This window comes from Misgurnus anguillicaudatus, chromosome 2 (assembly GCF_027580225.2).
Source record: "Misgurnus anguillicaudatus chromosome 2, ASM2758022v2, whole genome shotgun sequence".
In the NCBI taxonomy this organism is placed as follows: Eukaryota; Metazoa; Chordata; class Actinopteri; order Cypriniformes; family Cobitidae; genus Misgurnus; species Misgurnus anguillicaudatus.
The window spans coordinates 8952095-8968866 of NC_073338.2; the positions used below are offsets into that span (position 1 = coordinate 8952095).

At 41.3% G+C, this 16772-nt stretch overlaps 1 protein-coding gene across 1 annotated transcript in view; it reads left to right on the top strand.

Annotated features, from left to right (window-relative positions):
- Positions 1-12740, top strand: part of LOC129441632 (integrin alpha-M) — a 43929-nt gene extending 31189 nt beyond the window's left edge. The window contains exons 15-20 of the mRNA XM_055201283.2: positions 7502-7635; positions 7759-7904; positions 8088-8239; positions 9295-9432; positions 11438-11558; positions 12573-12740. Coding sequence (XP_055057258.2) covers positions 7502-7635; positions 7759-7904; positions 8088-8239; positions 9295-9432; positions 11438-11524 — 657 coding nt within the window. The 3' untranslated portion in view covers positions 11525-11558; positions 12573-12740. The remainder of the gene's footprint in view (positions 1-7501; positions 7636-7758; positions 7905-8087; positions 8240-9294; positions 9433-11437; positions 11559-12572) is intronic.
- Positions 12741-16772: the final 4032 nt, after the last annotated feature.

Below are 16772 nucleotides of genomic sequence, written 5' to 3' on the forward strand. Positions count from 1 at the left end.
ATCAAGGTCTAGCGTCTCCCCTGGCGCTTTCCGCCCGAGAACCGAAGATAGCATTCGCTTGCCGTGGTACGAGACTGGTGCAGCGGACACATGCCTGACGAGGTCTCCCCTGCGGCCGCCCAGTAAGATCAATATTTTTATATATAAAGCTATAAGCTAAAAGAGCAGGCTCTGTTGTAATAGCGTCCAGCACAGCAGCTCGAGTGAGCCTCGCTATGAATTTCCCCTGAGCGCGTCACCGGTCTGGCACCTCCCACGCGGGGACCATGCTATATGCATCGGTTGTCCTATCTATGTTTCGTGCTCCCCCTGCTGTTCCTCTCTCGCCGGGATGAACACACGGTGAGCCATGAGACTAGATGGATGCATAGACAAGCACACACGGGCTAACCCCCCTTGTGTTCTGTCACAACGCAAGCGTTCATGCTTTACACTCACAGAGTCCCTTCGCTCCTCTCACATTCAGTGGAGAGATCTCTGGCACATTCATATGAATCCCCCGAGTGCATCGGGTGATACCGTTCATACGACGCATGGCTGTTCTATCTGTGTTGCTGCTCCCCTCTGCCGTTCCTCTCTTGTTGAGATGAACAAGCGGGGGAACCGTAGAACTAAGATAGATGCATACGAGAAGAAACACGGGTGGGTCTGCCCCTGTTCCCTGTCATAGCACAGCCACTCGTGCTCTACGCTCCCGGAGTCCCTCTCTCCTTTCCCCGTAGTGGTGAGGTCTCTTAACGGCTTCTTAGAGTTCTCACGGCTCGCTGCCTCTAAATGCAGCTGTCTAGTGTTCAACGATTACAGAGCTTCATGCCCCTTCCCTCCTGGAGTGGCGCAATCTCATTCGTCTGCTCGATAGGGCGGACCCGCCGCTATTGGAGCACAAAGAACACTTATTATAAGAGCTTAACCGGCCTGAGTCTGTCTCACTTCGGTAGAGCTCACTATTCGTCTGCCCGGTCATTTCTCTCTGGTTTTGAGACGGAATCAGAGGCAGAACGAATTTGTTTATAATATACTGAGGCCCGAATACCTCCCTTTATTCAGTCCCGTCCTATATCAGTGCACTGAATATTGGTACATTCATATATAACGTTACCCGGTTTTTCTGCCCTTTTAATAAACGGCAAAACCGCGGGCCTCACGGCAGACTTCCTGTCTGTGATGGGTCCAGTCTGACATTAAACCACCTAGACATACTGCTCTGTTCTGTGAGCCGTTTTGGTCACCGTCACTACTGAGGCTTGTGCACCTGAACGGCCGAGCTTTGGTCTTCGCAGCACAGCTGCGTCGACAGAGAATGAACTGTGTGGGAGAGGAAGGGTTAAGTCGCGCCTCGGCTGGACTGCCCTGAAATGTTTTCTGTGTGCTATTTATCCAAAAAACATACTGTGTAATGTTGTCCGTTATGCGACCTCACTATAGTGGCGAATGGTATTGAATTCCTCTAAGAGCAATTTCCGTGCTTACTATACTATGTATTGACACCCCACGGCTGTACGGTGTCTCCAAACACTTTTTCGCCTTACCCGCCAAGCAGTCAGTTATACGCACACACGGCCCGCCGTCCATAAATGTATCGACGCTTGCCGGGAAAAAAAACCCGGTTTGGCCATATACTGTGTATTGACACTACACAGCTGTACAGTGTCTCTAACACCTGACAAGTTCGCTCGCAGCCCACCTCAGTTTCTCCGCTGCGATACTGACGGCACAAACGAGCACGGTCTTATGGCTGTTATTTTCTCTTCCTAGAGAGACGGCAGCCTCAGACTTTTTCATGGCTCCAAGCATTTGAATCGCGCCCTCTCCGGACGGCCACTCAAAGGCTTACAACCAAGCAGTTTATGACATTTTTCGGCAATATAGATAATTTATATCAGCGGATCCGAAGACGCTCACACCTCCGCTCCAATACTCGGAGATATTAAGGGTAATATCAACCTCAAGTGAGCTTGCTACCCGCCACAATAAGTTTCGTTTATGACGCTCGGAAAGCGAGTTCAAAGAGCGCGCACAGTCAGACGCGCGGCATCTCGTTTAAGACGGGCTCACGTACCCCTATAACGATCCCCCGGAAAGCTGAATATCGTGGCATTCTGTTCATAAGACCACTTCTGTTTGACTAAGCAAAGGTTCCGCCCCGAGCTGACGGCCGGGAAGCTTATGCTTTAAGTTACACACAGCTGCATGAAGTGCTATCATTACGAGTTTGCAAGCATCTGCTGTGGGTTGAACACGCTTTACGACGGCAATCAGCCTTCGGCGCGTGGCATGCCCATTTGTCTCATATCAATCACCTTGTACTGTACATACGGTCCATTAAGGGGATGATTTTAGCACTGCAGCACTCTCGACCATGTTATTGTGATAATGCGGTCAGGCAAACTACAGTGGTTTCATTTACCGAACCAGACTGAGATCTCGCCCCCTGTACAAGCTGACGAGTCATCTCCTTTATAAGCTCATTGCATCGCTTTATAAGCTATGTTCAATCAGAGTGATATGCATCTCATGCTTAAACGACCAAGATGCAGACATATTAACCCGTTACGATGGGCGTGCAGAGATTGCATCCGTAAGACACGACCTACATTACGTGCCTTATGACACGTTGACACGAGCTGCTAGGACCCCTTTCGCGAGGTGTCCTTATGCAAAGTCTGATCTATTCTGTCTAGTGACAGCAAAAAGTATAAACCCCCCGCGAATTGTGTGTGGAACACTTTACAGCGGCTCTCTCCCCCTACCTATCTATGTGGTGGTGATAACAACAAACCACGCTCTTACGACTGACCATTCATTTAACTTACAAGCCTGTCATCTCTCAGATGCGGATGCCGGCGATAACAGCGGACCACACTCTTACGACCGACCATTCACTTTATTCATAAGCCTGTCATTTCTCAAATGCGGACGGTGCCCGAGGCACAGCACTCTGGAACTGTCCAAGGTCCTGTATGACAGATACATCTGACGTACATCAAACGATCAGCTGTTCATCTGCGTCACAGATCACTCACTAGCGCACCTGTCAATAAAGGTTATTTATGCGCTTAGAGAAGCTCACATATGCACGCTATAACATTTTGGTATACACTAAAGATGCGCTCGGAAAAGCTCATCTGTATACACGGCTGTGACACATACATACATTGTTGTTCATCTGTGTACATTCACGGTGCGTTGGGTGCCTACCGTTACGTTCATCAATCATATCTGTACACATTCACGGCGCATTCTGTGCACTGATTTATCTATACGCATTCACGGTGCACTGAAGGGTTCACTCGTGTACGAACAATTTATTATCAGAACACATGACGGCGCGCTCGAGAATCTTGCCGGCCTGTGCATTATAACACTCTGATTCATCTATATGCATTCACGATGTACTCAAGTGTTTACCTGTGCCCGTGCAATTTATAGTCAATACACATTACGGCGAGCTTGGAAAGCTCACCGATCTGTGCAGTATAATACTACCTATATGCATCCCGATGCGCTCGAGGGCGCACCTGGGTTCACACTATTGTGGTATCTGTATAATCCCACGCTACGAACCGTTCTGCCGCATATTATAGTCAGATCGGCCGTTCGTGAGCTTCGCAGATCACTCACTACGTATGTCTGTTGCTAACAGTGGTTATTTAGATGGATCGTTGAAACCTTCGCACTGGCTCACGCCCCTCTATGAGCTATGTCCTATAAGTTAGAGCTAGGGGTGTCACGATTCTCCAAATCCTCGATTCGATTACATTTTCGATTCTAAGGCCACGATTCGATCCGATTCTCGACTTTTACATTTTTTTTTAAGACAAAAATTATATGGCATTATTTATTATTATTATAGTTTAACATTAACATGCACATTGCACAACTCGCATGGGGGTTTGTGGGCTTCACTTAACGCGAGAGCTTGTGGAGAGAGGATTCCTTCTTGCACGCACATGGACTTAATGCACATGGACTTAATGCGCGTGTCTTGGTCGGACTTAATGCGCGTGTCTTGGACTCATAGCATCTGAAATAAATCCAGCATCATAAGCAGCTGCGCTTCTCTCTGTCTCACGTGCATGTGCACGCGCTTTCGCATCTGTCCGAAGTCTAAACATGAACTAAAGTAGTAATCCTTATGTATTTGTTCAGTTTAATGCGTTTCATGCGAGCTAAGGCAAACTATCCCTTTTGTTTAAACCCGCTGCATCTTTGCGCCTCCCTCACTCTCGCGCACGTGCAGAGTGCTGCGCTCTGTCCAAAGTCAGATCACTAGGTAGTAATCCTGTTTATGATATGCATTTCAAGGAGTTGTAGCATCCCTCGTGTTTACATTTTATATGGTGCTTACACTTTTGCTTTAAAGCTGTGAATATGCCGGGTATAGGGCCACACGCAGTGTCTCTCCGGTAAGGCACTTCAGTACGTTGTGTATGCACGGCGTGATGGGATTTCGCTCCCCCATAGCGCCAGCTAACTGATGCAATGCTTCGTTCCCGTTATTTCAGGGAACCGGGGTTACGTGAGTAACCTAAGCGTTTTTTTATTTTGTTCTGTCAATCAAAGGGCAGGACAAATACCACACCAACCAACACTCTAAATTCTGTTAGGTTATTTAAGCTGGGTATATATAATATAAATATATAAATATACATGTTTGGTTATAAATAATCATATGCTGGGTTGTTGTTAATCCAAACATGAGTTAAAACAACCCAGCATTGCATTGAAACAACCCAGCATATGTCTATTTATAACCTAACATGTGTTTTGTCCAATATTTTCCCAGCATCGGGTTAAAAATAACCCAGATAATTTAGATTGAATCAGCACATCTTCCTTGTACAAACTTATGTCTGTGCACAAAAACTGAAAATCAATGCAAAGTTTAATGTTCTGTCTACGAGTGTCCATTTCTGTACGAGAAGACATCGTTGTACTAACAATAATTTGTTGACCTAATATTAATATATAATATTATTTGTTGATTATCCGCAAAAGCATATAGAATATCAGATAAGTTCAGCGGACATTCTTTATCATAGCAACCAAAAAGCGTCAGCTAACACTGCCAGGCAAGCGGTCGCCGTCAGCCATGTTTAACATTTAAATGTTTCCGTGTACAGTACATTGATATAATTAAACCTTCTTCAGTTATTGTAATGGTTTGCCAGCAGAAGACAGGTTGTCTTAATAAACTAACTGTCATACACATTACGTGACGCTGCTGTGCAGGTCAGGAGTTCTAATAGACATTCGTCTGCCACCTATTGGTCATTAATGATTCAGCAACATCTGCTGAACATTTGCTAATGATCTGGTAATATGAGTGACTCCGTGTTCAACTGCTGATCCAATAACATTTAAAAACCGAAAACACAAGTTTTGTTTTCCAAAATTTTTGTTAGTTTTGCAGGGCCACATTTTAGTTATAGTTTAGTTTTAGTTTTTAGAAACCTAAAATGTTTTTTCACTAATAGTTTCAGTTTTCGTGATAGTTTTCGTTTACTATAATAACCCTGGTCCGTAGTGAAATCTTCCCCCGAGATGAGACCATGGACGATAGGGAACAGGTAGAGGACGGAGTTTTCCATGTGGTAGATGTTTTTGTGTCTTGGCCATTGCACACTCCTTACACCCCCTCACGAACCTTCGGATGTCCTCTGCCATGTTAGGCCACCAGAAGTGATGTTTTAGCAACGAGAGGGTCTGTTGGATGCCGGGGTGACCAGTGCCTGGAGAAACGTGAGACTTTGTAATGAGTGGTGTTCGCTTATGCAAGGGTACATACGTTAATCCAGTTGGACAGCTCGGCGGAGCGTTCGGCGTCTCGCAGATGGTATCATCGTTGCTTCATTTGATGGGACAGACAAAGACCTTTGCAGGTAGGATGTTCTCAGGAGGCACAGTGTCTTCCTCTGAAGATGATAGTCTTGATAAGGCATCAGCCCTACAATTCTTGTTGCCTGGACGATATGAAATGGTGAAATCAAAACAAGTTAAGAAGAAAGGCCACCTGGCTTGTCGGGGATTCAACCTCTTCGCTTCCCGCAGATATTGGAGGTTCTTGTGGTCTGTTAATACTGTGGAAGGATGACGTGCCCCCTCGAGCCAATGGCGCCACTCCTCCAGGGCCAGTTTGATGGCTAGCAACTCTTGATTTACGATATCGTAGTTCTTCTCCACCGGGCTGAACTTGTAGGATTAGAATGCACAAGGATGAAGACGAGCCGGGTCCCCTTGCTGCTGTGATAGGACAGCTCCGACACCTGTAGAGGAGGCATCCACTTCCACAGTAAACGGTTTATTTGGATTTGGATGAATTAAGATGGGTGCTTGGCAAAAGTTTTCTTCAGGGTGTTGAATGCAGTATCTGCTTCATCATTCCAAATTAACATCTTGGTTTTACCTTTTAGTGCGGATGTTAATGGGGATGCGATGACACTGAAGTTGTTGATGAACCTACGATAAAAATTAGCGAACCCCAGAAATCTTTGAAATGGGTTTGGGCCAGTTCTGGATAGTCTTGACCTTCCCCTTGTCCATACTCACTCCGTGACTGGAAACCTGGTAGCCTAGGAACTTAATGGAGGTCTTGTGAAATTCACATTTCTCAGCTTTAACGAATAAGGTGTGTTGCCGTAGTCTTTCCAACACTTCCTTAACATGATGAACATGGGTGGCATGGTCACTGGAATAGATGAATATATCATCAATGTAGACTATCACAAAGCGATTGAGTAGATCTCTAAAAATAGTGTGCATGAAATCCTGGAAAAACGGATGGTGTGTTGACTAGGCCATACGGCATCACCAAGTATTCTCAGTGACCAGTAGGGGTGTGTGAGGACCTGGTGTATCCGTGAAAAGAGAATATTAATTACCGGTAGTTAACGTTGAAAAAGTCAGAATTAATGGCAGAATAAAGAAATCCTGTTTGATGCACGTGGTTAAATATGTAATAAAACAATCTTGTCTTCACAAAGAGAGTCAAGATACAAGCCAAAATGATGTTTTGCTTAATAGAATATAATGCACAAAAATGTGCGACTATCTCCACACTGTAAAAAAACTTTGCTGCCTTAAAATTTTTTGTTAAATCAACTCAGATTTACAAGTCATGTCAACAGAAATGAGTTGTCACTACTTATAAAATATAGTTGAGAAAAGTCAACTTAATTTTATAAGTTATAACAACTCACCTGTAGTTATAACAACTCATCTCTAGTCAAGATAAATAATAGTAAGTTGAAATGACTTGTAAATCCAAGTTGATTCAACAAAAAAATTTAAGACAGCAAAGTATGTTTTACAGTGCATTGGTAAGAAAACAAAGTTGCGGTATGTTTGTAAATGGTGGTGAAAGACTCGGTTAACAATTTATCACTTTTCTACATTTCAAACTCCCAAGCACCAACTTATTAGGTTCTCTCATTCATCCTCTGACAAGAAGAATGATTCTTCATCGCTTTTATTCTTCCTTTATTTCATTGTGTAATGACAGAGGATTAGTGGATCATCAGTTCGATCAGGTCTGAAGTTTTTTGGGATTTCACTAAGCCAGTCCTCTCTAGACCAGAGTGAAGACAACCTAGTTGACATTGCTGTTGGATCAATGGGAACAGTGCATCTTCTCAGGTCAGTTTTTGCTTTTAGACAGAAAACAGAAAATAATGCATTAAATGCAGATGCACACATATACAAACACATTCAGCCAACAAATTTGTGTATGTGTATTTGTGGTTTATTTGAATGATTCAGGTCCAGACCCATCATGAGCTTGGAAACCGAAGTATCTTACAATCCATCCCAAATCCCAACCAGTGACAATACAGATTGCACAAAGCCATTGAATAACACGCTGACATTGTGTCTGAAAATGAGTGGATATAAACATAATATAACAGGTATATAAAAACTAATAACAAATACTACAGTATAGTTTCTAGTGCTCTGAAAGTTATTTTGCTTTCACAGAATGGCACACCTTATATTTTTTAGCTTTAAGTATTCTGTCTGATATTAAATGTGGTATGTCTAATATTTGTTTTTACTCATTGCTTTTTTCGATAAAAAAATTATTTTTTTAGATTTGTTTGCAATTATTACATACACAATAACACTGGATGCCAAACGACAGAAATATCGAGCATACTTCCCAAACAAAAATCCTACCCTCATAGATAAGATGAACATTAAATGCAATGTGAAACAGTGCAACAGTTATTCTTTCTTTATAGAGGTAAGCTTTATGTTTTATGAACTGATTCTGTTTCCCTAGTCTTGTCTCTTATTTTGAAGTTCTGTTCTGTCTGCCATGTCTGTAGTCATTTGTAGTAATTTTGTTCATTGGTCCTTGTGTTGATTGTTTCCCAGGTGTGTCCTTTTATCTGATTACCCATGTGTATATAATCCCAGTGTCTCAGTTGTCTGTTGTCGTCGTTAAATGTAAATGCTGTTAGTGTTAATCTGTGTCATGTTTGCCTCTGTTATGAACTCATTCTGTTTCCCTAGTCTTGTCTCTGATTTTGAACTCTGTGCCCTGCCTGAGATGGCAAATTATGAACTCTCTGTCTGTTTCTCAATTCCAAGAACACAAAGAACGGACTTACGTTCTCGTGGAGATTGGTCTTGCTAGGCGATCTTGGAAGAACGAACTCAAAAGGTCGCAAGAACACAAAACACACTTGTGAGAATTGAGATGTGTGCAATCTTCCAGTTGGTCAGATGACCTCCCCAGATTTCAACGCGCAAGTCTGCACTCGATATCTAGAACACATCCGGGTATTTTCATGCATTCTCTGTACTTGGGTTCTTGAGAATTGGAATTGAACTTCGACAGTTAATGATGACGAAGAGCAAGGACGCAAGATCGCTGAAGAACGCATATTGAGAAACAGCCCATGTCTGGGCCACAATACCTTCAAAATTAGAGACTAGGGAAACAGAATGAGTTCATAACATCACGTCACTGTAATATTTCTTGATAATGTGATTAGATGTTCATTGAAGTTAGTGAGTGAAAGCAAAAACCTGGGACTAAGAAACTTTTGCACACTTGAAGGGTCCTTCAGGAAAAGGATACTGCATAAACAGTTGTTCTAGATAAATCGTATTGTTTTTAATTTTAAATTCGCCTGACGGCCAAACTATGAGACACAATTGAGCAAATCCCTTTAGAGGGTTTACACATCAAAGGCTTTGATTGTCGATGGGAATGCATAGGGATGCTCACTTTCGATTGGAATTCGCCCTACATGTGAATAACATTCCTTATTACTTCTTGTTTTAACACAGCGTTTTTCAGAAGATGCTCTGAACCCACTGTCCAATCAGATAATTTTCACATTTGAGGGGCTTCCATCCACCAGTGGAGCTACAAAAGACTTAAAACCAGTACTTCTGCCTGAGATGAATAACAGAGCAGATAGCAATGTAAGTGTTTTTTATATTTATTTTAGTTTAACTACTTAAACAACTGTTATTAATGACAGCTCCTTCAACATATCCTGCAATTGATTAGTTGCATTACAGTAGGTTCATTCCAAAGTACTGTAAGCAGTACTGTAAGCCCCCGTACATACACCAAAATGTTTTTTTCCTGCAGCCAGTGTATGTTTTCAGTTGTTTTCAAAGGAAGTGTCATGCTTTTATAAAACGCCAACAGCTGGTTGTGGTCTGCCTGGAGCAGCGGCACTTGCCAATTTTTGCGCCCTCAGCACTTTAGCGCCTAGAGTTGAAAAATGTTCAAACTTTTGGTGAAACGCTGAGCTCATCAATGTCACTTTTCACTCAGTCGTCCAATCAGAGTGGAAGTGTCAAGAGGTGGCAGGAACGAACCCAAGCACAGACAGGACTGGACTTAACTAGACTGGATATCAGGACTGAACAGGAACAATACAAAATGATACCAGACAGAACAAAGAGCACAAGGACTTTAAATAGGGAGAACTAATGAGGGGAACAGAGAAGACAAACAAGACAAACAAGCGAGTGGGGTAAAAGTGACGAGACAAGTAAAACACGTGGTCTGACTTCAAAACAGCATGACCACGTGTTCTAAAACAAAACATGGGTCTGTCATGACGCTGCCTCAAGACTAGAGAAAAAACAAGGACATGAGGGCAGAATCATGACAGAACCCCCCCTGAACAGACTGAACACTAGACACACACCAGGTGAACATGACAAACAATAAAAATTGGCAGACAGGCAATAATTACAAATGGGTTGGGTTGGTACACTTTAAATAACTAACCCGGGGAGGTGGAGGATCTAGCGTTTCCTTAGGAGGTCAGGAGGCTGGACAGAATTCTCGGCGATCAACGGGGTGAGAGCTGCGTCCTCCAGCATCAACACTCTCAAGAAGCTACCCTCCGGGATCAAGGGCATCGGGACTGGGGGTGCGGCCTTGGCTGAAACCCTGGGCTCAGGCCACTTACTGATGTAACGCACCATGTCCTCAAAGCCCAGGGGTCTCAGCATCCTCAGCTCGCTGGGTTTGAGAGGCTCTTTGATGCAATGGTTAAAATTTGTCTTTAGCTCAGCCACCTTGAAGCTTGAGCCCCTCGCTGCCTGCATGAAATCAAACGCGAAATTCCTGACATTGGCCTCCTTCAGGTGGAGACCAAATAAACGGTGAGCTTGGTCTATTCTGTCTGCTGGGTTCTTTGATGCTGGTATCGTTCTGTCAGGAGGTGGCAGGAACGAACCCAAGCACAGACAGAGATAGAAAAAACATTGAAGACTTTATTAGATGAAAACAAGAAACCAAAACCCACTAGACTAGACTAGACTATACTTAACAATAAACAATGAACTTGACAAGAACTAGAACACTAAACAATTGACTTGACCAGGGGCAGATTAAGTGATTTGGGGGCCCAAGGCATATCCATGTATTGGGCCCCCAACCTATGCCCCCTTTACACGCACACACACATATGTATATACAAATACACATACAGATACATATCTCTATCTCTCTTAGACAAAGCCGTTTGTCTAAGCAGTTTATGCAACTGTTACTTTGGGTGCAGTTAGTGGCAACTGTTTGCAGGATTGTAGGATATCAAAGGCATTTAAGAGGAAACAGTAATGCTGCTTTCAAAAATCAGATAAATAAAATCAGATAAAGTTATCTGAAAAGGCCATAAGTGAAGCAAACACTGAATTCAGATGCTTTAATGCCTTAATGCCTTAAAATCCCTTCTTCAAAGACAACATTGCCAGCTTTCAGACATCTTGTCTGACACCACAAGAAAAATAAGAAAAAAATAATACTTTTGCAAAATAAAAAAACATGTTGCCACATATGCTGTTTCTGTTAGACAGTATTTATAGATAATATATGTTATGAAAAGGGTTAATGTATGTTGATTACAATGATTTAGGTTACAACCATTTCATTGAGGACTCATCAAGTTTTTTTCTTGTTTAGATTATTACCCAAGTGGAGGTGTATGAGGAGGCAAACCTCACTAAAAAGGTCACAATAGGGGTCACGGGGGGGTCACAGGAGGACTAATGCTACTTGGCCTCATCACAGTGGCTCTCTCTAAGTATGTATATAACTGTTGATTAAAAGAATACTTTTTTTAAAGAAATAGTTCTTAATTATTATTTTATTCATTCACCCTTACTGTGCGTTCACACCAGACGTGGTAGAGGAGGCAAAAACTCGCTATTAACACATAGTTGGACGCTTGAACATTTACAGTGCACCAGTCTACGGCGCATTACGGCTCCGAGAACTGATCCCGTTCATTCTAGTCAACGCTTGTGTTTATACTAGATCACCGCAGCACGTTTCAAAAGCATCCCAGAAGCTGCTCTCCGCGCTGCCTCGCTAGAGATTATTTTTGACGTGTGCCGCGTCAAAGCCGTTCCGTAAATACAAAATACAAGTCAAATATCCTGTCAATTTTCAAAATAAACACCCCGTGCAGACTCCCCTATTTTACATCATCTTGCTCACATGCACTGTATTTGAAATATACATAATTGAGGATGTGTTTTAGACAAATAAGCACAGCTAAATACTTTTAATATTTGTCCTTCCTAACAGAATTTTTAAGTGTATTCACTTTTTTGACTACAAAAAAAAAAAAATAGGACATTGCAAAAAACTAAACAATATACAGAATTAATCCTAACAAAACATTACCATTTAGCCAACTTATGCATGTTAGAACTAAAATTAAGAAAAACGTCTAACAGGGAAATCACGTGATCACGCGCTCCTACTGCTGCTTTCTGATCCATTTCTTGTGCCATGTAAAAGACGAAACAAAGCCACCTCAGAGCCGTAACACACTGCAAACCCTTGCAGTCATTCGAGACATTCACGCAGAAATCCGCGTCATGTGAGGGGTTTCTGCAACTGAAATCATGTCACTACTAGAGCAAGCTCCTGACTGGTTAACGCAGGGAGAATATCCGCCAAAGTTAATATTTTTCAACTAGCGCATTTCCTGCACCAACGCTCAATTCAATTTTTATTTGAACTATTCCTTTATGTTCAATGTTTGCATCATGTGTATTTTCTTGTTATGTATTTGTTCTCCCTGTGCAAGGCTGGGTTCTTCAAAAGCCAATACAAGCTGGAGGAAGCACATGGAGGTGCAGAAGGCGAGGCAGCACATGGAGGTGCAATTGACCTCCTACAAAAATATGTAAAATAAGTTATCATTTATATGATGAGGTATATTCTAACATAAAAGATATTTTGTAAACAATGCATATATTGCTTGTTTTGTGTTTGATATACTTATATCTAACCACTAAGTGTAACAATATAGTTTGGCATATAGTTTGGCTGATTTAGGAATCTTGTGCAAGGGTTTTTAAAATACCTTAATACAAGTATTGTAGTGCTAGCTAATGTAGTGGTTTCGCATAATGTGGAAGATTATCCTTTGTTTTGCTTTGAATGTAGTTATACTATTGCACAAAATATTCATTATTAGTATTAAAGAGCCCCTGATTAAAACTGGTTTACATCCTTAATTGTCCAATTTTTATATTTTTTATTTTGAAGCTCTATTAAGTATGTGTGTCCACCTTTATGTATATTTGATGTACTTTATGCAACAGTCACTGTACAAATAATTGTCACATCATGAGTAAACAGGTCTTAAATATGTGTTTTAAATGATCACACAAAGAATGCTAAATGGACAACCAGTCACCTACATAGAGCCGGCGCCAGACCATAACTAACAGGGGGGCACGTGGCTTCCAAAGGGGGGCACGTGGCTTCCAAAGGAGGGCACGCAATAGCAACAATAACTTGCAAAAACAAGGCATTAAAACAACAAACACAGTGCAAGCACACACTCATACAACTGGTACAGACTGTCAGCTCATTTCCTGTATAAAGTGCAAAAGATCACAAACTATGTGCAAAAGTTAAACTACTTTAAAGCTCACGTAACACACGCTGTTTCTGCATTTCTGATGTTAATCTGGAGTACCTATAGAGTAGTATGACATCCTTTATATCTCCGAAGAGTCTTTGGTTTAATCACATTTATTAAAGAAAGATTAGCTTTACAGAATCTTTCCGATAACGTACGAAAAAATGAAGAAGGAGGAGTTACTACCCCGGGAGGAGCGAGTACGAGTCGTGCAACACTATACAACACTGTTTTAACTTATGATTCACTACATGTTCGTGTCATTTATATAATATGCACGCACCAATTTTCAACATAAGACAGAAGTCTTACTTACCGCATGCAACTCATGACCCGGTTTGGAAAATCCAATGCATCAAACACACAAGCAAAACTCCGCTGCTACCCCAGATAATAAACTATATCCATTGTTTTCATAAGGCTGACTTTCTTCTCCTTACATCCAAAAACACACTTCTTCTTTCGTGCCATTGTTGAGTTTTGAAATTAAATAAAGCTGAGTCGCGTGATAAGTTGTTTGCAAGCTCTAGCATCTTCCGCTGATTGACGGGTTGGGGGGGGTTCCGGGGGGAGTGCCCATATAAAGAAGTGATACGTATAGAAAACCCCTGAAACGTCAGTTGGACCTGTAATCGAAAAAAACTTTCCGAAACTTGTATGAACTCTGGCGAAGTGCATTCGGCACAGAAATACTCTGTAACATGTCCAACTGCTTTTTTGACACTTTGCCTACGTTTAGCATGAGGAAACAACTCTATAACCGTGTTAATAAGTCAGAATGCTTAAAATACCATTGAACCCCCCCCCCCCCCTTTAAACTTTGACCGCGGCGTGAGCGCAAGCTGCGCTTTGCTCGATGCAACATCAAACCATTGAAATAAATGGGTTTCATAGCGCAGCGCACACTGCGTCCTAAAAGCCGCTTTACCATAATAATCACGTCGTAATGCTGTTAACCGTCTATAGCCACACTTTGCATTTAAGCTTACGTAAATTAAAACAACGCTAACTTACCTTCAAAATAGCTGAAGCCGGCGTGTACGAACATTAAACTTCCTAAAAACAGTGTCCTGTAGATTTGAAAATTCCACCTCAACCTATAATCTCTAAGTTTGAGCCAATCGGTATTTGCATGAAGTCAGATGGAGCAGGCGGTGCTTGTTCGTTCTAAATGTTCTAATATCCATATTATTTTACACGATCCATAAAATGCCGTGAAAAAAACATGTTGCTAGTATCAAGTCACAAATGCTAAAGACTTATGTATGAGACGCTGCAATACAACCAATCAGAGAAACTGGTCTATTTTAATTAAAGATAACATATATCCACTATATTTTCCTTATTTGATTACATTAAAAGTCATGAAACATTCAATGTTTAATTTATTTTAATTATTCTTGATATATATATTAAATTAATAAAAAACATGTAGGGGGGCACAACAACCTGTTTGGGGGGGCACGGCCGGCGAATGCCCCCCTTGACGCCGGCCCTCCACCTACATAAATATTGGAACAGAAGCACGTTTTGTGTTAATTTAGCTGCCAAAATTTCTTCCAGTTAGAGACATGTAGTGAATACAGGCTTAACCCTGGTTTACCACTAAATGAAAAATTCACATAAGTTATGATCTAAATTTGATTTAAATTGTTTTTAGATATTGATCTAGATGTTATGTGTTGAATTCGTCCATCTGCTGTTTAAAAAAAAAAGAATTACAGTTTAGGAAATAAATCATTTTGACCAGCAGAGGCCCATAAAGACCCATGCAATTCACCCTGCTGAAAAAAACAGCATACCAGCAAGACCAGCATATGTTTTGTTTTGGTGCTGGTTTGCTAGTGAACACCAGCTAAACCAGCATCAGCACCAGCATTAGCACCAGCTAAACCAGCATTATTACCAGCTAAACCAGCATTAGCACCAGCATCCCATGCTGGTCATACCAGCAAATGTTGTGTTTTGGTGCTTGTATGCTGTGACCACCAGCTAAACCAGCATAGACCAGCATAATTCCCATGCTGGTCTATGCTGGTTTGATGCTGTTTTTTTCAGGATGTGGCCAACTGCACATTTTACTAGTTTAGTGATACATTTTGTGAATTTATGTTTATATAAACATAAGAAAGGACATTTCAAATAAATATTATTTCAAATAGTAGAATTTTGTAGTTTTTGATGCATTTTGAAATGTATGTTTTTACAAAATGACACAGAAATTTGACTGACATGTTTGTGTGTGTGTGTGTGCACGCACGTGTGTGTACGTGTGTGTGCACGTGTGTGTGTGTGATTGAGCATGTCTTTGCATTTGAGCTCTAGTACCAGGTAGTGATGTCCAGTTCGTGAACGAATCGTTTTTTTGAACTTGTTCTTTTCAGTAAACGACTTGAATCAGTACACCTAATCGGACTGAATCGTTTAAAAAGTTTGTGTCTCGAGACAGCAATGATCAACAAGTTACTCACTTTCAGATGTGCTCGACAGTCATTCCGATTCTAATTGAGAGAGTAATCGGTATCTTAACTCTTAGAAGCTCTCCCCAACAGTATCACTGACTGAACCGAGACATGGTGAATTTTGTTGATACTGAGCATCAGTGGCGGATGCAGAACGTGACATATGGGTGGGCATGGATTAAGTCCGGGTGGGCCTGAATCTATGGGTGTCACTTTTGAATAAGAAACTATAACAAGTCTATAAAATTCGTCAAAACTCCAGAACACTAATTTAAACCGCATACACACACACCCGAACTGCACGTCACATTTTTGACATTATTGATACTTTAAATTGTAATGCAACGTGACATTTATTAAGCCTTTTTGGTAAAAAAAATTGGGCTCTCATAGCCTACAAAAAAGAACCTGCACACAGTGACAGGAAATATAAATGAACCCAAAAAAACCTTATACTTTTTTAAATAACCTATTAAAGTGTTTAAATAAATACGGCTACTAAATGCTTAAAATGAAGCTTCTAACATCATATTCTCTTCATGCAAATCACTAAAAATATATTTTCGTTCTCACATATTTAAGTTAACTTACTAAATAAAGAAAGAAAAAGGGAATTGCTAGAATAATGTTAGACTCTGAGGTTAAACGAAATGACAAATAAATAAACATTTAATATACTTTTTGATGAGCACAAGAGCAAGCCTACTCGTGAAGAGCGGAGCCGAGGAGCGCGCATATCAGACGTGAACGAAAGGGATAATGGATTTCATGCTTTCACTTCATTTTCTGACAGTTTCACTTGTTAGTGAGGATAGTAATGGCTAACAAGATGACGCCGAATTACATACAACATAATTACCTAACTAAATCTGAGAGAATGCAAACACATTACAAT